Source organism: Leguminivora glycinivorella, chromosome Z (assembly GCF_023078275.1).
Source record: "Leguminivora glycinivorella isolate SPB_JAAS2020 chromosome Z, LegGlyc_1.1, whole genome shotgun sequence".
Lineage (NCBI taxonomy): Eukaryota > Metazoa > Arthropoda > Insecta > Lepidoptera > Tortricidae > Leguminivora > Leguminivora glycinivorella.
Window position 1 is genome coordinate 34,057,949 of NC_062998.1, and position 25,898 is coordinate 34,083,846.

General features: G+C 38.9%; 1 protein-coding gene across 2 annotated transcripts; it reads right to left on the bottom strand.

Annotated features, from left to right (window-relative positions):
- Positions 1 to 8,182: 8,182 nt before the first annotated feature.
- On the bottom strand, positions 8,183 to 25,582 carry LOC125240754 (autophagy-related protein 9A-like). 2 transcript variants are annotated; one of them, XM_048148809.1, is made up of 12 exons: positions 25,508 to 25,582; positions 25,043 to 25,170; positions 24,596 to 24,780; positions 23,662 to 23,840; positions 21,722 to 21,853; positions 20,913 to 21,087; positions 20,178 to 20,324; positions 19,888 to 19,954; positions 19,585 to 19,748; positions 15,883 to 15,990; positions 14,721 to 14,924; positions 8,183 to 13,992 (listed from the first exon to the last, which is right to left on the bottom strand). In XM_048148809.1, exons 1-12 carry the CDS (start codon positions 25,561 to 25,563, stop codon positions 13,894 to 13,896), a joined length of 1,644 nt encoding a protein of 547 aa, XP_048004766.1. In that variant the 5' UTR covers positions 25,564 to 25,582; the 3' UTR covers positions 8,183 to 13,893. The 2 variants fall into 2 exon arrangements, with proteins under 2 accessions (XP_048004766.1, XP_048004767.1); XM_048148810.1 differs by lacking the exons at positions 8,183 to 13,992; positions 14,721 to 14,924; positions 15,883 to 15,990 and adding an exon at positions 19,188 to 19,501 and having other exon boundaries at positions 19,642 to 19,748.
- Between the last annotated feature and the right edge of the window lie 316 nt (positions 25,583 to 25,898).

A 25,898-nucleotide genomic window follows, 5' to 3' on the forward strand; every position in this document is an offset into this window, starting at 1 on the left:
ACAAACTAAAATGTTACGATAGCACTCGAGACCGTAATAGAATATATGCGATAAGCCCTCAGCACAAAAGACATCAACGCGCGGCGCGGCGTGTCGAATTTGCGGCTGCGTCGTATGTACAGTTGTACACGTTGCATGCGACACAACGGCATCGACAGAGTCATCACGCCATTTTGTCTTAATAAATAGTTGGGCCTCATAAAACAGTTGATAATTTTACTATTATTATAAGACTAGCTTGAACCCGCGTCTTCGTTTATTATTAGTTATTTCAGGTAGATAGTTTTTATTGTATCAAATTTGATTTTAACTAATGGTGTTACAAAAAATCCACCGCTCTTTACACCCTAAAATGGTGGTTTCAGTTATACGTCCGTCCCCGTCCTTTCGGGTACTGAAAACTATCTCTATCCCAAAGCACAGTATAATAAAGAGTACTATCGTACAGTATGGCCACTCCCGCTCCCCGCTGAAAGTCTCGCCCACCCCCTCTCGGCTACCTCACAGTTACCGCCTGTCAAAAACGCGACCCGTCGACCTGTCATATCTCACTCATACAAGCATAGTACGCGTTCACCTACACGAGCTTAGACTATGTGCTAGGAACGCGCCTCTTTCATATATTTGATCGCTAGTGTCCAAGGTGTGCCCAAAGTCAACGAAATAGCCTTAGCGGCCTAAGCATGATGAAGTAACAGACAGGCAACAGACACTTTCCTATTTACAGTATTTGTATGAATAGATTTATTATACCTATAATGTAAAATACCCTATAATGGACGGTGATGCCATAATCGACAAAAAAAACAAATCCTTAAAAATAAGCATCTAAAATTAGTTTCTAAAAACTGACGGCAATGTACCATAAACTAGAGTCAAGCTGCTCAATTTTGAAGTTGCATTTAATTCGGTTATTTCGGAAGGATTTGGCGGCCAGATAAAAATCATCAGATCAAAATTTACAAGAAACAATCCTATGTTAAAATAACCCAAACTCATTTTATTTGGGGTGTATAAAATTGACTCATTGAGTATCAGTTGGCTTTAAAAGCAAAATGTTAAACTTATTTCACTGTCCATAATGGGGGATCCATTACTAGAGAACTGCCGTCCATGATTGGAGAAAAAACACCTAGTTTTAATTTGTTAACTATGAAGAAACCAATAGGAGTATCTATTCTGCAATACGCTTGAAATGTAAAAGAAGGATAAGACATTCAAGTTTTAACACGCTTAGCGGTAGAATTTTTACACGTATTAGTGAAATATCAAAAATAGGTAAAATTGCATCTTAAACTGTCCATGCTTTACCGTGCTTTTATAATTTCCGTTAAATTAGGCAGGATATCTATTAGGCTAATGGGCCTAAAATCCTGTTAACTGGTATACCTATGGCTTTTTGCATCGAAAAAAAAAACAGTTTTCATTACATAATACCTCTACTTAAATGAATAAATACTAGCGTGAGAGAACCTTAAGAATAAGTGCGTTTTCAGATTATCCGATCCGATATCGGATGTCGGCCCAATATCCCATACATTACAGGCGCCATCTTGCATTTATTCTATTGAAATCCTTCCGACATCCGATATCGGATCGGATAATGTGAAAACGGACTAACACAAAATTTAATGTCAAGTATCTGACGGCAAATGTCGAAATAAATGCCATTAGGAAGTAATAAGGATTTTGGATTAACTTCGTTCATTCATTAAAGTTATTTTTTGCATATCTTGATAACAATAAGCTAAGGCATTAGTTAGAGAAATTAATTGTATTTAACCTACTTCCAATTAACGGAAATCAATAGAAACATTAGAAACAGGTCCACATCCTCAGTCGAAAATTGCTAATCCAACTGATACCATTTTATGCAACTAGAGATTTTATTCAGTCATGGAATCTCTAGCAGTTTCGTAGCTCGTGTTCGATTGTTTTTCTTAAACTTACTCGCAAGTCTCTGATTAAACTTTTTAATTATGTAATATAACAATAAATGACTAGGTCAGCGGCGGCGTAATCGCAACAACCTGTAGGCCTCACGAATTATTTGCAAATTTTGCTTTAATAGTGTTGTTTCTAGATAATGATTTCAAATAAATAAAAGGGTAAGGTACAGCGGGGCAAATCTCGACTGGGAAGCAAATGTAACTGGTCCATTTTTTCCATGTTTTACAATGTTTGCATTATTAAATAGAGTGTCCACCGGTTATATCACAGAATATATAAAAGTACAAGTACAGAAGGCTCACTGTCAACAACCTATCAACGGGCTGCATACGACATTGAGTTCTATTGCGCAGCGATAAGGTCGTCAAACTTTATGGGCCGCGAACTCGCGGCTGCCGGAATGTATGAAAGAAACGCGGAGTGAGCCGCCCCTGGTTATATATGGTAGGCGTGTTCAGAGGATACTTGTAGAACTCAACATCATAGTGTAATAATGGAAAAAATGGATTAGTTACAATTGTCCCCCAGTCGAGATTTGCCCCGCTGTACCTTATATAACTTTACAATCACACAAACAAAACAATAGTATCAAATTTCTATGTGATTTTGAAAATTTTTTTGTCTCTGTAAGTTGACATTATTAGCAATCCACAAAAATAGTAATACTTAAGATTATACTCAGTTGTTTTTGGTAACTCAAGTTACGAGCTGTCACCTCATTGAAAAATGTATAGCAATTGAGTGGATAATAATTTTTTCAATTAATTCAATTGTTGCATGGCATCAAATCAACAATTTTATTGATCGAATCAAGTCGTCATACTCGTATAACTAACATGTGACGCAACTAATTTTGTGTAGTAGCGAAATTTGACAGATGTGCCATGTGCCGCATACCGTCCCGGGCTTGTCAATGGATGCATCTTGTCGCGGAGCCCCGGTTGGGCAACGAGGAAATGCGCCCGCGCCCCGCCCCGTAGTCGAATGGCATTACTGCGACGCGAAACGCCACCGAAACGCCGCAGAAATGTAGTCTGCTGACGCGCCAATACGCAAGTGCGATAGAGATAGATAGCTACGAAAGAGATATTATCGTGAGTGTTTGTGCATTCGGCTACGCACACTGAACTTTGTCACCCCTAACGCATTACTAAACTATTTTGACCTGTGCTATTGGTACACTGCAATTGTAAAGTATGCATTACAAATAAATGTTTCACCTGAAGAATTTTGCATATTACTCATTACACAATTTGGAAAATATTTTATTCTTAAAATTACTGCAAAAATTGTAAAAAGCCGACCGTCTTGGTCGAGCAGAGCAACGAATTACGTGCCTACACATAAACCTAAATAATAGGTTAAAGCAAAAATTTTGATGTTCAGTGACTATTGAAAGGCATCTAATATAATGCTAAAGAAAAATGTAATATTGTAAAATTTTGACGTTATTGGCTTATTGCATTTCACTCTATTTAATCGTAAGTTATTATACCTGATACCTACCAATTTATGCCCTTGTCGTTCCGTTTTCTTAAATTGGGCGAATAGTTTTGGATTTTTTCGTAATTCATGCGCGACACAAGGACAACGGGAAGTAGAACCACAACAAAAATGACATTATTATAAGTATCTAGATATCTATAGATTCTGTGAATTTGCACAATCATTTTACCACATCCTTAATTATTTCTAGTTATCAAACGAATCACACCAGTTGATGGATTTATTATGAAATACAATTACTTTGTTTCCGAAACCAAAATCTATTCTAAAACAATTAAAACATGATCAATTTCGAGTTATGCCTGGCCGCTGCAGTCAACCGGCGAACTTTATTATTATTAACTAGCTACGAGTCTATTGATATTGGCATAGCATTAATCGATGTATCCATTTAAATAAATATTTATTAAGTACTAGCTTTTGCCTGCGGCTTCGCTTGCGTTAAATTCGAAAATAGCGGAATGCTTCATACAACCTTCCACCCCCATTTTAGGGAAGAGGGGGTTAGAAAGAGACAAAAAGTAGCCTATGTTACTCCCCATCCCTTAGCTACTATCTTCACTTGAACAAGATAGTAGTACTTCACTTAAAAAATCACGTCAATTCGTCGCACCGCTTTGCCGTGAAAGACGGACAAACAAATAGACACAAGACACACAGTTTCCCATTTATAATATTAATGAGTATAAGTATGGATTACTCACCAAGGCCTCCGTTTAGATTCGGTTTCGTACGATGAAGGCAGGTTTCATACTCGAGTTGTCGCCGTGAAACGTGCATATCCATAATTATACTTCTGCAACTCAATTTACCGAAAATATGTCTCATAAATGTTCTTCCTGTGGTGCCTGAAAAAAAAAAAAAACGTATTAATGTGAACAACTTGTAGGAAATATTAAACATGTAAAATCGGGTAACTCACGTAAAATTGTCGAAGATCGCTCGACATACGTGAGTTACCCGATATTACATGTTTAATATGTCAGTGTCTCACGGTAGTCTTCTTATTAAACTTGTAGGAAAGTCTAAAGGATATTTCTTAGGGCAACTTACGTGTTCCAGGGTCCCACTGAAACTGATCCTCTACACTCAAGGACTTTAATTGTTGCGCCATTTAGGTGTCACACTCATTTTGTTATGTTATTTTAATACCGGCAGGCAAGCATGGTCGCGCGATAAATGATAAAACATCAGGCCGTCCTTATCGAACGAACAAATAGTGCGATATCGACGGCCTGATCATTTATCGAGACCATGCTTGCTTGCCTGAGCGCATAACGTGTTGAACGTGTAGAACTGAGGCCAAGCGTAAGTGGCAATTGAAATATTGTGCAAAATTACATACAACAAAACCAAATGTCATCAAGAGTCACAACCTCTATACGAAGCGATATCTTATCTTTAAGGTATAGCAATAGTCTTTACAGAAAGAGACTCCTGAGTCGTGAAATGTATAAGATCCTATTACAGGAGTTCTAAACTCTTTTGACGCAATAAGCGCTTTCACGCATAAAGGCTAGCTCGGACTAAGTTACTACAGTTTTACCGAGTGGCGAGTATTTGTGAATTTGTCCACTAGAAGGAACGCTGCACTTGAATGAGTTTCAGGTTCCATCAGGTATGCGAAGCCACAAACATCGACTAACAAAGTCACTCAAATATAGGATAAATAAGTTTAGATTGAATGTGATGCAAATTAATGCAATTAGTGGTTTTGATAACTAATTCTAAAGAACAACTGCTTAACCACTTGAAAATGAAGTACACACAATCTGATATTAAAATTACTCAACTCAGTAATAGATACCTAAACCTGAACCTAGATACCTGAACCTTTAAAATCAAATCAAATCTAATCTATGCATGTAAACACTTTATCGTATTTATGATATATTAAGTAAAATAAAAACATCTATGTATGTACAAAAGGATTTAGGTATGTAAAATGTGTAAACGAAACACTTGCAAACGAAAAATCTACTCACGGTGAACAATTGGCATCATGGAAGAATGCGAGAATCATATATCGATAATGCCAATCGAAAAGATAAATTTTAGGTAACGAAGTATCACACTGCGCCAACCACCTAACCCAGGGTTAGTCGGCTGTCATCTGTCAATTTCCATATAAAATGGTGGGTTAACCCTCCATTTTCGTTGGTGCAAGTGGCCCTTAGGGCAAAGGAGACAACAGATGGCTTGGTAGATAAATCTCCCGGACAGGCGGTCCGATTTTTTAGTCTCAAGCGTTCGAATTCAGAAAATTGTCATTGAAAATAATAAGCAAGTCACCGTTTTCAACCGGTATTTTAGTGACAAAATCCCGTGTATGCGAGATTCAAAAATCGACCCTAGGGGCTCAAATTATTTTCTCAAAATCGCTTAAGCTATATACTATCCCACTATTTATTCATTCCTTGACCCTAAGTTAATTTTATTGGGTTATGTTTATAATATTATTAACGTTAAGTATGTACACTAAACATAATGTTATGATGATTTTAATGATAAGTGAAATTTCAAGGATTGTAACTTATAAAAAGACCATAATTCTTTAAAAACATTTTATTTACAATGCATGTAATATTCATCGTAGCAAAGATATCGTAGGTAAGTATCATAAACAATTTAAGAGTAGTCAACTTAGTCACAATTTAGATTAGGACAATCACAATTACAATTCGATTCATGATGAATTAATGAACATAGGACAAGCTTATGAAAAGTAATTATTATTCAATTATTAACCAAAGATGTGAAATAAATTTATCAAGGAAGGTACCACTTTCCAGTCGAGTGTTTTGTGCGCAGCACTTAAAATAATTGGTAGGTAATGTAGGTAAAATAAAGAACCATTAGCTGATACAATAGTAAATTCATAGGTTGTGGACTTAAAGACGGGAAACCACATATTTGATTTAAATTACAATCTGGATAGTACTCAAAGTATCTAGTGAAAAATAACTCTGAGGGGCTACCACCAACACCGAAGTACAAAAGTTACCGGGATCATTCCCTATAAGAATAAAAACTGCACTTAGGTGTTCGTGGTTATAGAGAGTTCCCATCGAATAACCAATTTGTGCGCGACGATAAATTGTCGAAGATGAGATACGAGAAAGCACACTAAACGACGGACAGATTATCACGGGTGCAATATGACAGCGGATATATGCTGGAGACAGGGCAACTACGGGATAACGGGAACATGGGTATAATTTGTTCGAAGTTCGATTTTTGGCAGACATAAGATTACAGTACATATTTGTTTAATGGGATAAATGAAATGCGCTAACTGCGGTGCATACCTACAGCGTAAAGCAATGTATGGTCATTAGATTACATATCCGATTAGAACGGTGTGCGGCGAACGCGACGCATCGCCACAAACAACCGCGCGCTTTAAAGACAATTATGGGTACGACATGCCGAACATGACTACATAAGCAGATTCAGTAAATGACAATGCCACGAGTGTGGCTTTGAAAATAAAATGGTCTCGTCTTTTAGTGAAAATTGAGACGATTAGTAAAAGTTTTCTATACAGGGTGGCTCATTCAAATCGGTTAGTATGGGAAAGACTGAAACTATAAGACATACGAAGATCTGTTCCTAGGAGCCATGTCATCGATTTTAATAAAAATAAAAACTGCATTAACACATTTTAAAAAAACTGTAGTACCCAGCTGGGGAATTGAACCCAGTTGTTTCGGAAAAAAAATTAAACTACATTTTTTCTATTCAAATATCGATTGTTAAGACCTACCTTAAGCAGTAAATGTCTCTATGTAACATGATGTATAAAATGAATAAAATGCATTATTTTAATTTTAACATTTTTTTTTTCAAAACAACCGGATTCGATTCCCCAGCTGGGTCCAGTTTTTTTTTTCAAATGAATGAGTGCAGGTTTTCTTTTTATTAAAATCAATGACATGGTTCCTAAGAATAGATCTTCGTATGTCTTATAGTTTTAGACTTTCCCATACTGACCGATTTGAATGAGCTACCCTGTATATTCCTCCCTACAGTAGTTTAATTAAAATGACAAGATGAAGACTTCTAAAAATAATTATATCACAATATTATTAATCTTATTAAAATAAATCACTAAAATAATAAATTGAACTAAATATATACAATTCAAAACAACCAGTAGCGAGTGGGCGGAGTGCAGCAGTGGATACCGACTGAATTTGCGAGACATGGAACATAATATGTGATTCTATTCAACTATAACATGTTATTTACACCTCCAATGTACGACATGTAATATGGGTTATAAATGTTATATAGACAACAATGAAACATCTTAGATTAGATGTTTCTCTCTCTTTTCTTTTTTTTTTTATTCACGAAAGGACAATAAAGCCTAGGTCACAATTGCGATATAAACCTCAGCAAAATAATTTGAAGAGCACGAACATTGTAAGCATTGCAAATTATAACGTCTGTATGAACCATATGTCTCGAGCATCTGATTTGGTGCCGCAATGCTACGTAAGGTACAGTGACCCTAAATTCGCCTCTGAACTATATGGCTTCGCTATGGTCATTCGCATAGTACCTAATCGTAATACTTTACCGTTAGATGTTTGAATAAAAAAATATGAAAGCGAAAGTTGTTAAAAAATATTTATGTTATTTCTTTAGTATTTAGTTTACAATAGGTAGATTAAGGCGGTTACTGCCCATTGTCAACGCGAAGTAGGTAAAGTTTAATGTCTTATTTACGAAGATACCTACAGATGAATGGTGCATGATTACGTTTGCTACTTGTATAATAATTATTATGACACTTAAAACACTGTAAAACGCGATTCGTTTGTTTAAAAAATATTCTCCCTAGAAGATTGATTAGCAATAAAAAAATATTCGACGACTACGATCACAATCCCACAATGAAAATGATCTCTCTGTGACACAAGACAAGTATTTCATTTTGTCAGTTAGTTAAAAATATATAATTCCTCCCATCATGAACAGCGCTAGTATTCGCAAATTTACATTATTTTGACACTTCGTATATGATGTAAGAACGATTTGCATTATTAATTAAAACAAATTTAATATGACTAGTGAAAAGTTGATGTTTACAATTAAATAAGAAATAAAATGAAAATACATACAGCTACATATTTCAAGAAGACCCCTTGTATGTAGTACAATGTAATATAACTGTAGGTACACAGATTTCATTTTTATTATTTAGAATAGCTTCAAACATAACTGTCTTGTCTTGTGTTTTTTACTTTTGTCGACAATACGTATAGATGTCCAACACAAATTAAAAAAAGGATACATCTATGGAAATTGATCAAGTACCTACATATTGTAGATTAGCACATATTATTGACGCAAACCTATATCCTAAGATCACAAAATGTATCCGATAGCGATACTAGAAATGTTATTATCTAAAATATGTACAGTAAATTTGACAAGAGTCTAACCTAATTCACATACAGATAAATAATTTAACACATTCGACTGAACACATGTCAGGTTTACGGGTATCAACATAAACATAGGCCCTGACCGTGAGGACAAGCAAGAAATATAGTACACTGTGCAAAGTCACCAAGAGCACATTGTGTTCCTAATTTCGAGTAGAGAATTTGAAACTGTATTATTTCGCTTGGCAATATCAATTATCACTTGATTCATAGATCAATCTGACAGAATTTTCAGATTGATCTGACAGATTGTATACAAATCTTTTTTTTTTTCAGATTATGAATTTTAAGATTGTCTGTGGCGAGCCTAACTATAACTATAAGTTATGTTTCAACTCCTGATTTAAAAAATAAAGTTATATTCTGATCTTTCCCTCTAACACTGTTCTAAGTCATACGCTGCACAAGGGGCATAAAGTCAATGTCAACTTTCTCGTAATTATGAAATCATAATTATCTTTCGTAAAAATCACAAGGTAACCTTTCAATGAATATTTTTTGGGTAGGTATATATGTATTCTCATTTGTTCCCTTTCTAGTTCTACACGAAACTCGCCGTGAATCATTTATAGCCCGCCACACACCCAAATTGGGCACATTTGGCGGGGACAAGTGGGAACACACCGTTTTTGGTGAAAACTATACAGTTAAATGTGTTTCGAAAATCAAAGCGCAGGTCTTACTGCGGTACCGCAGCACTTCCATAAGTTCGGCGAAAGAGCGCACGGCATGAATCACCAATGATCACCAAACAATGAGAATGTCAGAGATAACAATCGCTCTTGAGGGCGGCCATGACATGCCGCTGTTTAGGAAGATCGAATCATTGATACTGCACAAACACTAAATCATTGTATAACATTGATTTCTTAGATTAATTATTGCACTGCTACCTACGTCTTGCTATAAAATGGTACGTGTAAACATGCAAAATTATAAAATTCCCCACATTTTATCACCAAAGGACGTGGTTGTTTTATGCGATAAACACGTCAATCAGCGTCAATCGCAATGCGTTTACCACAAACGGGACAAACCTATTTTAAATCCTATAATTAAAAAATATCCGTGGGTATATTGTTTTACGCTGTGTACATACCGCATAAAACAACCGAGCTTTCAGCTTACATATTGCCATCATGAAGTTCCTAAACGTAAATGTGATAAGGTCCAGTAATGTTTGTTGCAGTTCTCTGTAGTAGGTACATGTGAAATATTCGCGACGCTGATCGTGTACTTAACTCTATGTACAAAATTGATGATTAATTTATTTATTATTAAAATTAATGAATTGAGTATTCTAATCTTGGTTGATTTACACAACGTGATAAATGGAGATGGCAGAGAGATGCATATCAATTCCTTTAAATAAAATTGCATTGCAGCAACCATCTTATTATCATACATTGCTAACAATCGCAAATATGAGATAGATGTATGTACACAATAACTTGGCATATACTCAAGTACCGAATTAATATCGGCTGGGTGGTAAAATTAAAAAATTCCACCGATCCTTCATTTCTTCTATGTTTTTTATAGGACAAATGAAGGATCAGTGGACTAAAAACATTTATCACCGATAGAGCGTTCGCTGAAATATTACACGGGAGTTTTAATAGAATACCGCAGATAGACACTATTAGTCTGCAAATATATGAAGTCTGCAAATACTTATAAGTATGCCGTAACTCACAACGTATCGCGAAATTTTAAATTATTTATCTGACTATCGCTCGTAACGTCAGGGCTTTACCCTTTGCCAATTGTATACAGTTTATACTTGTAATAATTGCTAGCGTTATCTACGTTGTCATGACCGAATAAATAATATGTATAGTAGCCAAGTGTACATGGGGTAACTAGTCGAACAAATTTTACTCTGTCAACTTTGGGTCAATTTCACAGATTTCACGGGCTAATGTTTATTTTATTTTATTTTACAGATGTAGTGCGAAAAGAATTGCCTTCGTATTGTTACAGAAACGTACGAACGTGTCATGCTATTTCAGTCAATCTCAGTACAAGACGTATCGAGATTGACATGAACTAGCATGACAAATACGAACGTTTGCGAAAAAATACGAAGGAAATCCTGTTCAAATCGTTTAATAAATAAGATACTGACGTAACCTTTCCTAGCACTCCCCTAGATTTCCTCTGAATTGTTATTATGGGCTGAACGACCCTGAATCGTATTAACGATTTGACCGCTTTGAATTTTTCGCCGAGCCGTGCTCGTGTCGCCGATGAAGGTATATATACGAAGTTATACGAAGATTTGTCTAATTAGACTTTGACAGACTTCGGCGAAATGAGCTTGATATTGTTTGTCTTTTATATCAGACTACCGCGGTTAAAGGGTTAATGTCTCTCATTTATTACCAAATTATATCTGCCCGCACAAAATGATTCATTACTAAAAGTATATTTTTTACATTTGATTTTTTTATGAATCCATGTAAGTTTATGATGCTATGGTCAAACAAATCAATATTTTGTAAAGCTCATTCAAAAAATAAATTCAGATAATGAAATTCATTGGTCAAAATTTCACATGAAATTATACACGTCCCGTAGTTAAAAAAATATGTCGTAAATTTAAATAAATTTCATTAAATTTGCTAATAATTTTAGATTTTTTTTTTTTATAAAATTTAGTGTAGAGTCCGTAACCTTCAGACAGTCAGAGATTGTGTAGACTATGGAAAACCTAGTGTTTGCTGGACTCTGACTACACACACACAACTTAATAAAGCGTCACTTCACTAAACAATTATTAATAAAAATATAAGTAGGTAATATGTATCTCGTGAGTTGAGGACTTTCCTTGCGAAAAAATAAATTATAATGTATATTATTTTGTAAATATAATTTGAATGTATATTTACCCGTACAAAGCGTCTAGGTCTGTGTAAAAAATAATGTTGTTATCACATGTCAGTATTAAAAAGGTAACCAATATACACGGTGTTTCACAAAGAACCCGGAATGTAGTCCACGTTAAATTAAATACTACAGTCTAAAACTGTCTTTGCCAATTTGGAAAAACATATTTTTATAAAAAAGATATATAAATATATTACATAATCGAATTCTATGGCACTTAATAAATATCCTCATTACGAGACGTCAAAAAAGTTTTTTCACATTGATTTAATTCTTTAATTTGCAAAATCTAGGTTTTATGAAATAAAAGTTAAAAATTATTATAACTGACAAGTTTACTAATAAAATTAGGTTTTTTCTATGCAAACACATTTAAAAATAAAGGAAAATCTTACGATATTTATCTGAGCTTATGTTTTTTCTTCTTTTAGTGCATGACATCACAGTTTTCGGGTATGTCGTGATACACCGTGTATACATATAACCTTAATTATTTTAGCTCTACATCGAAAATTTCATTAATGTTTACTCAATGTCAAAGATGAATATATTATAGCATTTTAAATCATAAAAAGTGTTATGTAGGTACATACTTTAGTTTGGTTACTGTTTTATTACCTAAACATATGATTATGAACGGAACTATTCGTGATAGTCCTGATTTCTTATATAATATCATTACAAGAACAATAAGCCTCAAAATGTAGTCCCATGAAGCTATTATCTTAAAAAGTGAAGCCAAAATACAGCTCGCGATTATAACCTTTACCTATGAACAGACTATCATCATAGTTGAACTGAATAGAAATATAAAATGGGATCCGTTAAACATATAATTAAATTACTTTATTTATATTTCATGAATATAAATATTTAAATTGTAAGATTGGCGGATATGCGTGTCTTAATACAATAGCCATAATAAAATCAAGTAAATAAAATAATTGACATAAAATTATAAGGTTTCCTGGTATTCATGTTAAAAATGTTAGGTCAGTCATTACATAGAATCATCACAAAATAAAATATTTTTATATGTGTACTATCGTGTACCATAATAACTTTCTAATATTTAAAACCATATTAGTAAAACAAAAGATTATTTGGGAAATTTCTCGGTCTGAAACATTACTTAATTATACGGGTGATTCGTATTGTATAAACTTCGCGAGGAAAACTGAGGTTTGGTGAAAGAGACATGCTGAGGAAACATTACAAAAACGGAAATTGCCACGTCGTGGGGCAGTTTCACAAGTTCACTAATCAAAAACAGCGCAGTATTAGCCAGCCGACTCACATTACTTATGTAACGTACAACGTTACTAAAATTATTTGCTTGCATCTAAACCGCAAGGTATGTTTCGATTTTTACACAATTGTTATACCTAGTTAAATGTATATATTTACACAGTTTCTAAAGTCCTGAATAATTATGACGAAGTTCACACCTGAGGATCACGGACGGGTGTTCACTGACGGCACAACATCATTTTTATTGGTGATGATTAATGATGAAACAATCGTCAACGCGTCAATGAAGTATGATTTCAAGTTTCATTATTACTCATTCACTATAAGTACCTGTTTCACCACGCTGACAATTGGCGCTTGTCCTTGACCATAGTTTGTTGCTGGTGCATAGCCAAAGCTCAAAAGGACCTTATAGTGCAAGCGCGATAATTTTTATTGCAGATTAAGTATAAGGAACACTTGCGTTCCTTATACTTAATCTGTGTACCAACTAATGAACGTATAGGAACGACTCAGTGTGAGAGGGTCTACCGCGAATACCGAAAAACTGCATATTACGAGATTTTTTCTCGTTTCCGGATGATGCCAGCGAATTGCAAGGTTCGTTATTCGCAGTAGGCCCTGAACCCTTAAAGCCATAGTGATCTATATACATGCATGATATATTTTTGACTCTGTTGACAGCACGTCAAAATTCAAATTTGAATATCTCTTTGTCAAGGTCATGCATTTAAGGGTTAAGCGTCAATTGACAAGTTGGTGAAACAGGCGGCTGTGAGCGCCGGTCCGGGCGCCGGGCGGTCTACACCCAGACCGGGGCGGGGCGGGGCGGCGCCGGGCGTTATGGGTGGTGCAGCAGCGGCGTGTGCTCGCCCTGCTCCCAGCGCTCCTGCCGGCCCGAGCAGTTGTTCACGCAGCACGCGGCCACCGACGGCGACGCCTGGAACATCCTTTACTTTTAACACACTGCTCCAGAGCTTACACTCTTTAACTATGCATGTACTGAAAAGCATCGAAATTCCCGCACGAAATTCAAATTAATAATGTTATTATTTTATATGCTACTTTTTTCACAAGATTGCTGTCCTAGAGTATAATAAAGATTACTCCTATAAGTACTGGAAACTGGCGTGTCGCTAAATATTGACATCAGGCAAATCTTATACTAGTTTGCCATATGCATACATATACCTACATACAATCACGCTTGTATCCCATAAAGGGGTAGGCATATGTCATTCATAAACCACTCGTCCACTAGTCTCATCCACGTCCTGTGACAAGTGTTTTATTATTGTACTTACGTGCGAGATGTGCAAGTCATACATGTGTTGCGTGGTGATGGACATGTCTCGAGTTTCATTATCGGGCGCCTTTAGCAGGCCCAGCGCGCTGGCGCCGAAGCCACGACATTCAACGAGAAAATCCTTTACGAAATATATTTGCCTTTTATGGCAGCTACTTCAATCAAATCAGTAAAGCTCAAGAAAATACTGCCAATTTGTTGAACAAGTCATGAAAGACTGTTTGACACAAAATCTCTTTCTTAGCGTTTTCAGAAGTATTAAAAGAATTGTATTTTGTAAAGTACATTCTCGTGGAATGCCCCACTTCTCGTCGCTCGTCGAGTTTCATGACCCTTGAAAAGCGTTGTATTTTTGTACGTACGTGCGAGATATGCAAGTCGTAGAGGTGCAGCGTGCTGACGGACATGTCTCTTGTCTCGTCAGCGGGCGCCTCGGTGGGCGCGAGGCCCAGCGCGCTGGCGCCGAGCCCGCTGCTGGCGCCCGCGAGCCCGAACGAGCGCGACACGCGGCTGCTCACCGCCGACGCCGGGCCCTCCTCGTCCTCGTCGCTCGTCTCGTCCATGTCCTTTAACAATAAATACATCCATTATATTCAGCGCCATTTTTTTTACTAGGCCTCTCCCCTTAACCTCCATGACTGACTAAGAGAAGTACCTACTTAGGGCGGCATGTACTGCAACCCTATGAGGTACAAGACCTTGCAGCCCAAAGAATCTGGAATTTCCTGGATTCAACGGGCATAAGTAAGGATATTTAACCACAAAGGGCCGTCAAAATAGATCACTTCTGGTCGACGTGACGCACAAAGGCCCACAATAACAAACAATAATAATAATAACCTCCATGACACCCGGTTTAATGCCTTTTCCGGCCAGTTATGAGGAAAGTGTCTAGGTCGTCCCTCCATCTCCTTCTGGGCCTGCCGCGTCCACGCTCTATTTGTGGCATCCTATTTAATTGGTAACTACACTAGTCCATGACGTGACCAGCCGTCCCATTGGAGCCCTTTATTCATAAAAAAACTTGCTGAGCTGATTAGTTAAAAAGTGTTTTGTTCTTTTCTCACAAATACATTAAGTCAACGCGACAGACACTGTAATTAATTCGAAAAACGATTATTAGCTTTCTAGGTTTATAAAGCGTTTATGAATAACTCCATGATTGTACATCTACAAAATCATTGGCAAATAGTGACCACAAAAGTGCGGAGAGGTGTTTGCCTGTTCTGCTTGACGTTTGACAGTCGGATCAGATCGGAATAGGAATCGTCTTTCTCAAAGGAGCGTTCGACAAACAAGCACTTCGGTAGGGCGTATTTGAGTTCGGTGTTTGTGGCAAACACCAAGCGTGTTGCGCCGTTATAAATAAATAAGAATGTGTTATGCACAGTCTTCAAAATAATTCTACTGATGTAGGTATACATATAATTGTTCTTACTTGTTATAATTGTTCTACAATGAAGTTAAAAGGCATTATAAATTAATACCAGCTTCCTATAATAAGATACTAAATGTGATACTTACAGGTAATCTGTACGGCTGCCGCTGTTGGTAGAAAGAGAGCACTGCAGGCAAGGGAGTGTTGGTGCCAAATATACTCTGCTGGATATACGACCCCAGCATCGTCTTGTTCTAAAATATACAAAATAAAAAAGTCATTGACACTCTTAGCAATAATGGTCTAAGCAAATATAATCTTAGAACCCATATGTCACAGTTGACTTCTACGACACCCATGGGAGTAAAGGGGGTAGTGAAATTCTTAGTCCGACACCACACGGGGATTAATATCATTTACCCAAGTACGAATATCTTAGTCTAAGTATAAGTATGTACATCATTGCCTAACATAAACCTACTTAGTTTGAAGCTAGATCTAAGATAAAGAAGTAGGCATTAGAGGACCAAATGTTACAGTATTTGCTGTGTACTAAACAGAAGGTAAATATTTATTAGAATATGCCCGTTTGCCACCGACGTGGTATAAAAAAATTACTACCACTACCCAAAGGTTGTGTGAAAGAGATCGCTCTTTAGCGATAAGACCGCCTTAAAGTAATGTGCTTAATTCTGATGTCGTGGCCTTTTAATAGGCTACATGACCCTTTGTTAAAGTCTGGCTTAAATTATTAATTACTGTCCAATTAACCGAAAAAAATATTACCATATTTTATTATGACTTAAAAACAGCAATTTTTTTACGTATTATTTTACGTAATCAGTTAAAAACAACATCAGCCCTGTTAATCTGCACGGGAAGCATGGTCGCGCGATAGACGATAAAAATATCAGGCCGTCCCTATCGCACTTACAAATAGTGCGATAGGGACGGCCTGCTATTTTATAGTCTATCGCGCGACCATGCTTCCCGTGCTGTACATTATCTGTGTATGACGTAATTCGAATAGAAAACAATATTTTCTGATATGACTATGTCAGTGATTGATTCGACATGAAGTTAGGTTCTTATTCTATGACGTCACTATATCGCTGACAGCGTTTTCGGGGGCCAAAAAAAAATACACACATTTTTAATCGAAAATAGGTAGACGTCATACACTTTTAATACCATAATGTATAAAAATTATAGAAGCAATAATTAATATTGGTTTCTTATGTTAAATACCTACTACAAAAGACAATCATTTCTTGTGCCAAATTGGTGAGCAATAAATAATATTGCATTTGCATTGTATTGTACAATAAATCAATATAACCTCCCTCCGTCTTGTTTTCCGGGAGAAAACACCGCAAAAAAACATCAATAGAGATTCTACAGAATGCACTAAGGTACAGCGGGGCAAATCTCAACTGAGGGGTAATTGTAACTGATCCATTTTTTCCATTTTTACACTATGATGTTGAGTTCTACGTGTATCCACTGAACACGCCTACCATATATAACCGGTGGACACTCTATTTATTAATGCAAACATTGTAAAACATGGAAAAAATGGACTAGTTACATTTGCCCCCCAGTCGAGATTTTCCCCGCTGTACCTTATTTTAATAATTAATTGACATAACGTAATCAATCCATCTATAATCCGTTATCAGGAATTAACTTGCACATGACCATCACGTGAAGTGATAAAATAATAAAATGCGCAATCAACAATGAGTTCATAAAGTCTGGTTCATGAGGGCGATCAAATGATGTAAATTATAAAATGAATATCGACTCTTTATCTGTAGGTCGCGTGGGGTCGCGCGTGTCTCTAAGTACAGATGTATTGTTACGGAAACGTACGAACGCGTCATGCTATTTCAGTCAGTCTCAGTACAACATGTACTGATACTGACTGAACTAGCATGACAAATACGAATGTTTCCGGAAAAATACGAAGGAAACCCTTTTCGCACTACATCTGTAACTTTTCTGACGAAAATTGGACAGTCAACTAATACGACATGTACGAGGTGCGGTCCAAATGTTTCCGGCCTAACAAAGAAAGGGCTTACATATCTTTACAATTTTATTTTTATTTTTTGAAATAGTCTTCCTCTGTTACAACGCACTTTTCAAATCTCTTTCAAAGCTTCTCTATCACCTAATAAAAATGTTGTCCTCAACATCAGCCTAAACAGGTTATTTCGTCAACCGAAGATTTTTTTTTCTGCTTCAGTCTACCTTAAGCTTTTATAACAAATAATAGTCACTTGGGGTCACGTCTCGAATATAAGGTGGGTGCCGAATTGTTTACTGGCGCTGCGCGGGCTCGGCGGGCTGCAGCCGGGTCACAGTATAATAAATAGTACTATCGTACAGTATGGCCACGCCCGCTCCCCGCTGAAAGTGCCGCTCGCCGACCAGTCGACCTGTCATATCTCACTCATCAAGCATGATACGCGTTTAACTACACGAGCTTAGACTGTGTGCGTAGGAACGAGCCTCCTTCATATATTTGATCGCCATTGTCCGAGGTGTGGTCGGGGTGTATAGTGTACAGTGACAAGTGCACTCACCAGCGCGTTGTTGGCCGGCACGGCGTGGTGCATGCTCTGGCGCAGCGAGCGCAGGAACTAGCGCTGCGCGGGCTCGGCGGGCTGCCAGCCGGGGTGTATGTACATGCCGGTGTACAGTCTACAGTCACAAGTGCACTCACCAGCGTGTTGTTGGCCGGCACGGCGTGGTGCATGCTCTGGCGCAGCGAGCGCAGGAACTGGCGCTGCGCGGGCTCGGCGGGCTGCCAGCCGGGGTGTATGTACATGCCGGTGTACAGTCTACAGTCACAAGTGCACTCACCAGCGTGTTGTTGGCCGGCACGGCGTGGTGCATGCTCTGGCGCAGCGAGCGCAGGAACTGGCGCTGCGCGGGCTCGGCGGGCTGCCAGCCGGGGTGTATGTACATGCCGGTGTACAGTCTACAGTCACAAGTGCACTCACCAGCGTGTTGTTGGCCGGCACGGCGTGGTGCATGCTCTGGCGCAGCGAGCGCAGGAACTGGCGCTGCGCGGGCTCGGCGGGCTGCCAGCCGGGGTGTATGTACATGCCGGTGTACAGTCTACAGTCACAAGTGCACTCACCAGCGTGTTGTTGGCCGGCACGGCGTGGTGCATGCTCTGGCGCAGCGAGCGCAGGAACTGGCGCTGCGCGGGCTCGGCGGGCTGCCAGCCGGGGTGTATGTACATGCCGGTGTACAGTCTACAGTCACAAGTGCACTCACCAGCGTGTTGTTGGCCGGCACGGCGTGGTGCATGCTCTGGCGCAGCGAGCGCAGGAACTGGCGCTGCGCGGGCTCGGCGGGCTGCCAGCCGGGGTGTATGTACATGCCGGTGTACAGTCTACAGTCACAAGTGCACTCACCAGCGTGTTGTTGGCCGGCACGGCGTGGTGCATGCTCTGGCGCAGCGAGCGCAGGAACTGGCGCTGCGCGGGCTCGGCGGGCTGCCAGCCGGGGTGTATGTACATGCCGGTGTACAGTCTACAGTCACAAGTGCACTCACCAGCGTGTTGTTGGCCGGCACGGCGTGGTGCATGCTCTGGCGCAGCGAGCGCAGGAACTGGCGCTGCGCGGGCTCGGCGGGCTGCCAGCCGGGGTGTATGTACATGCCGGTGTACAGTCTACAGTCACAAGTGCACTCACCAGCGTGTTGTTGGCCGGCACGGCGTGGTGCATGCTCTGGCGCAGCGAGCGCAGGAACTGGCGCTGCGCGGGCTCGGCGGGCTGCCAGCCGGGGTGTATGTACATGCCGGTGTACAGTCTACAGTCACAAGTGCACTCACCAGCGTGTTGTTGGCCGGCACGGCGTGGTGCATGCTCTGGCGCAGCGAGCGCAGGAACTGGCGCTGCGCGGGCTCGGCGGGCTGCCAGCCGGGGTGCCGGCACGAGAACGCCACCAGCGACAGCTCCGTCTTGCCGCCCTCGCCTTGGTTGTACTGCGTGTTTCCTGGAACACGATTCATTGTTAGGTTACTTAGTTCACAAATGTTCTAGGAATCTAAATCAAAACGGATCCTATTGAATAAATATCAGACAAATCTTACTTTTCAATACAAATTAAAAGTAGCAATGTGGTGACATTTTACCTTTTGCTTTTTCAGCGTGTTTACCCGGGGCCTGCCAATCTGGATGTCCGTGACGCCGAATGTCCAACTGTACAGAAAAAGGTGATAATCATTAGTCGAGTATTCATGATTAATTTGAAAAGAAGAAGTCAAGTTTAGTTCCAGTTCTAACCTTCAATTAGATTGCTCGGGGTGATATTCTATAAGTTAGCGCGTGCGACCGCAGCCGACCTCGTGTACAGTGTACACCTCGACCAGTGTACTCCTGCGTAACTACAGACACACCTACATTAATATTAATACACACGTACCTGCGCGAAGGAGCACACGTCGCCGATGCCCAGTACGCTGACGGTGAAGTTGCGGTAGAAGTCCACGATGTCGAGCGCGCGCGAGCGCAGCCGGTACAGCACGAGCGGGCTCAGCAGAGGGCTCAGCACCTCGAACAGGATGTACACCTGCGTAACAAACATTAATTATAAACTTTATGACATTCATTAACTATGTCGGGCTCAATTTGGGACCACATTCACTGTTAGAGCAAGTTGTGCTGATACGATTTTTTTCATAAACGAAATTTCGCGTAGCAGCAAATGTGTTGAATTATAACTCACGTTATGGGTCAAAAAATCGTGAGTTTCAACCTCGGCTATGCCATGTAAAGCAAAAAAATCGTTTCAGAAAAATGGCAAAAAGATGACCTAATTTTACGCACGGATCCGTGCCTGAGCAATTGAGCATACAATGGGTTAATGCTGATTAAAACGGTACGGTATCGCATGCGAGTTTCATTACATTGCGGCATTGGATGGGCCGACTGAACTGACGGAACATTAAATGCGTTTTCACATTATCCGATCCGATATCGGATGTAGGACCGACCCCAATACATTTAAGCCGCCATCTTAGATTTTTGCCTTTGAAATCTTTCCGACATCCGATATCGGTTCGAATAATGTGAACACGCACTAACAATCCGCAATGCAATTAAAATCGCATGGGATTTCGCGCGTGTCCTAACGTATGTTTAGCAGTGTGTGTCTCACCGCGCGGAACTGGAACAGCTGCTGGAAGTGCGCGGCGACGTCCTTGGTGTGCGCGCGGCCGCGCCACGCCGCGGGCAGGTAGTGCACGTGCCCCAGCACCTGCACGAACAGCTCCTCGCCGCGCGCCGGGCCCGCGCAGCCGCCGGACAGACGCTCCTCCTCTCCGATCAATGCCCTGAACATTATATTTATGACGTTTACGACGATACTTCATCAATCATCCTCCTTGCGTTATCCCGGCACTTGCCACGGCTCATGGGAGCCTGGGGTTTGCTTTGGCACTAGTTTTTACAAAGCGACTGCCATATGACCTTCCAACCCGACGGGTAACTAAGGCCTTATTGGGATTAGTCCGGTTTCCTCACGATGTTTTCCTTCACCTAAAATCGACTGGCAAGTATGAAATGACATTTCGCACATAAGTTCTGAAAAACTCACTGGTACGGGCCAGGGTACGAGCCCGCGACATCCGTATTGAAAGTCGCACGCTATGTATGTAAGTATGTTAATTGTTGTCTATAAAATGCGCTCGTGCTCTTAAATTATACTGATGTTAGCAAGTGCTTGAGAGCATTTTAAAACGATTTTCAGATGATAAGTAGGTACCTAAAGTTTGCTGGAGAGAATTCTAACTAAAAAAATACTTAGCCTTAATCATCTAATCAAAGAAATAAAGTTGTAATCATTTAGATAGATCATCAAAAAAACGGAAAAACTTTTTAAATGAAAAGGGATATGTTTGCAACTTATGTTATTGTATATATTATTTTGAAATAAATGTTTTTTTTTTATGTGTGTGTGTCTGTTACCTGGCGCCGGCCAGCACGCAGCCCAGGATGGTGATGATGGTGAGCACGTGCTCCACGGTCAGCACGTCCTCGTCGTACACCGACAGCATCACCAGCACGCCCAGCACGCTCGCCGAGAAGAACATCACGTTCCTGCCACACAACCGTTTATTATTAGCCTCCTTTTCTAACTTGGACAAATGTAGCTTACCGTGGGACAGAAAATTATGCAAAATAGCGAGGGTTTACTGGTGAAACCCGATAAGTTGAGCAAACTGGTTTTTGAAATTCGAACTATGTGCAATTTCCACAATGTTGTTATTTCAAGAATAAATTATCTCGATTTACCGGTTTCACCAGTAAATTCTCGATGTGTGATATTTTCGTATACCATCAAACTTATACTTAAACAATACCAATGTCAATATCCTGTTGCATTCATCTAAAATTTAGAAGCTCGAATGATCAAAATCATAAATGCAACTAATAAAGCGAGTAACTAACAACTAATATCCAGTGATCGGGGATTTGGATGCCACACTGCAGGATGTCAAGTAGAAACAGTAATATGGATACGCCGTCTGGCCCGTGATAATTTTTTTTTGTCATAGACGTCATAGTAGACAATAATTAGACGGATCGCCTGATCGTAAGCAACTACCGTAGCTGATGAACAATGAGATTACAAGTAAGCTGTAAATTAAACTGATCAAAAAATAAACGCTATTCCCGTGCAAGTATTATATTTATAAAATTAACGATGTTGAAAAGCAAGTGTTGGTTACGGTATTGCAAATAAAGTGATTTTATAGTTATAAATCACATATTTTATTGTAAGTGAGGCCTGTACTGCACTAATTAAGAAAAATTAATTCAGCAGTAATAACATTGATGATTAATATTTTTATTTATTATTGGTATCAGAAAAAGGTACATTTATAACAGTTACAAGTGCCCTACAAAACGGTTTACAAAGTTTGACTGTGGGATCAGAGTGATTATTTGATGTCGCATTTAAAACATTGACCCGTAATAGCAAGATTGACTATCAATGTGTAATATAATGGTAATATTATTATAAAAAAACTGTCCTTTATCTAACCACATAAAGCCCGGAATACCGCGGCATATCCATACTAGCATAATGATTGAGGTCATTCACCCCGTGTGGCATCCGAATCCCCGATCACTGCTAATATCCCACATAAGTACCTTACGGACATCATATTCATAGATTAAGGTCAAAATCAAGGTGCATTTAATACATTAAACCTATTTCTTTCGCAATAGACACGCAATGAGGTAAAATTGAATCATTATGACATAGTATAAAGTATAAGTGCACTATTTCCTTAATAGTTCTTACATGTATAACTACGATTGATTTAGTAGGTAAATGTACATACACCAATAAACACCATCATGTATTAGATTTAACTTCGGTTTTCTGTTCCATTACTTACATATAAACAGCGTGTTTACTTGGCAATAACGCCAATAACAGCGGTGATGGGTGTAAAGAATCTGACCAGGGGCCCGTTTCTCGAAAGGTACAAGCCTTGTATTACAAGTGCACGAACTGTCAAATCATATGGGTTGTCATGGAAACACACTTGTAATACAAGGCTTGTACCTTTCGAGAAACGGGCCCCAGGGGTCCATGTAAATTGTAACTTGTAGCTTCGAGAAATGGGCCCCAGGTATACCCGCGTCATGTGCCTCCACTTTTACTTTCGTAGTATAATCAGAAGCGGCCATAGTGCCGCAGCTTACGCCGAGTACAGCGGCCACTATCACACACGTACAGTCAACCAATTGGAACCCTAGGCCACTGTAGGACTATGTCATAGTGACGTTATAAATCATATTGTAAGAAATCTTTTACTGCTTGTGATTTGGACATGGTTGTAGAGTGGCCTAGGGTTCCAATTGGTTGACTGCACTATAAACAGCGGGCTTACTTGGCGATAACCGTGGTGATTGGCGAGGAGAAGCTGGCCAGGTACTTGGTGGCGGGCTTGTGCGCGCGGTTGAGCCGGTCGCGCAGCTCGTGCTCCAGCTCGTTGAAGTGCCGCAGGGTAACTCGCGCGTACAGCGACCACGTGCGCAGCCCTAGAGAGCCTGGTGACCGCTTTATTAACTGTGAACGAAGAGTAGTCAGTATCAAATGCACATACTACAGACAAAGCGCCAAATATATTGTAACACACCAAAAGTAAATTGTAATATAGGGGCATATTCATGAAACACCAACCTTATTCTAATTTTGACCATTTTTATTAAGAGTTATAGAGTGGTCTAATTTGGTTTGATAAACTTATTGATGTTAAGAATAACGCCAGTATCTAATAACTTTGTGATGTACCGACTAACATCAAATTGTCGCAGCTTCTCGCAAGCATTCGCACTGCTGTTTCAATATGTAATTAAATAATTGTACAAAGGTTTATATTTGTTTGACTATAGTAAAGTTTGCTATTCAGAGTAGAGTATTTGGAGTGTAATTTATAGTCATCAAGCTGGCACTGGGCTTGATTACAATTTGGATCCGATTCTCACATTGAATCTGATGTATGTGCTATGCACCTAAAAGGTTTTTTTTTTCAGTTGATTGAGTATAACCTGGATTTTAGAACTATTATTATTATTATTATTTCATAAGCAGGCAGGCAGTTAAAAACTGATATAGCCTGTCTCCAGTGATCATTATGACAGTAATCATAGCCGAGTTGTAGATGTGATGTGCATGTCTAGTCTATTTTTAAACTGATTCACATTTTGTGCTGAGACCACGCCTTCTGGGAGTTTGTTCCAAGATCTCACTATTTGAATGCTCAATAAGTGTTTATAAGGATTACTGTGAGAAACCAAAACTAGGAAAAATAATTCACATACCTCTGCATAGTTAAAGAAGAAATATAGAATCTGCCAAGCCTGAATAAGCGGCGTCAGTAGTAGATTGATCAGTGCCAGAAACAAAATCTGCCTCTCCAGCTGACGGGCCAATATCATCCGTTTGGAATGGTCTTTGTAGCACTCTCGCAGCTGCCAACAGTTCTCCCAGGGACTCCAAGGACTAGCTGTTTATAACACAACTTGTGTAAATAATACGATTTCTACTGTTTTATTTTCAATTAAGTATTGAAAATGGGTATATTTGCCATCAAATATATCTGAGCTTGCTAAAGCTCTCACAAATCAGAACACACACTTTAACATCTTGACAATAGAGACTTGATCTAATATTTGTGATAACTTTGGATCATCTGATATGCATATTTGATGGCAACTGTTTATGATATTTATTATAATATCCCTACAGTAGTACCAAGTAGTACTTACAGAATAACAGAAATTCCAAATTCCACTTTAGGCCTTTGGACAAATAGTGGAAGTCCCCAACAAAAGGCACATGTATCTGTAGCGGTAGTAAACTCTTGTTAACCATGGCTACCATGTAGTTGTTGAACCTGAAATCATCCGTAATTTATCTCTAAATTAGTCATATGTAGTGTTTTTGCTTTAGCTAAGAGTAAATAGAAAAATTAATCAGATCAGAGCACTAACTGCAGTACTGTAATAATATGATGTGCAATATTGCAAAACTTAACATTAGAATAATGTTTTCCATATTATAGTCACCATGTACCTATATGAGAATTAACAGCAAACTTTGGAATTAAACATGTACTTATTTCCCGTACGGCTTTATTTACATTATATTGCACTACCTCAAAAATTTTAACATACAAAAGAGAATAAAAACTGTCATATGAGTTATTCACTTGAGGAATATAGTTTGGGTACCTTAGAATTCGATGATAGATGTCTAGCTCATTAATTTCCTGTTTATGGACACACATGTGATGTTCGGGTTGAGCTTCCCGGTGGAATGTAACATGTCAGAAACTTGCTTCCATGTTTCATCATATGCAAGCATAATAATTATATTTTTTGTTTAGTTGATTAAATTCCTGTTTCGGTCTCACGATAATTAAAATTTTGTTTGTCTCAAGTAGATCGTATTTTAGAAATACGAGATGGAGAGCTTGGAGATTTATAGTGAACCAAAATATTTAGATGCTTATTTGTAGCCCAATTTGAGTCTTGTTTCAAAGTCATAAAGGTTTTGCAGTAGGGTTTTAAGAAATGCTGCCTGGTCAAATTCAAATCAACAAGAAGATGTGTCAAATTTCAA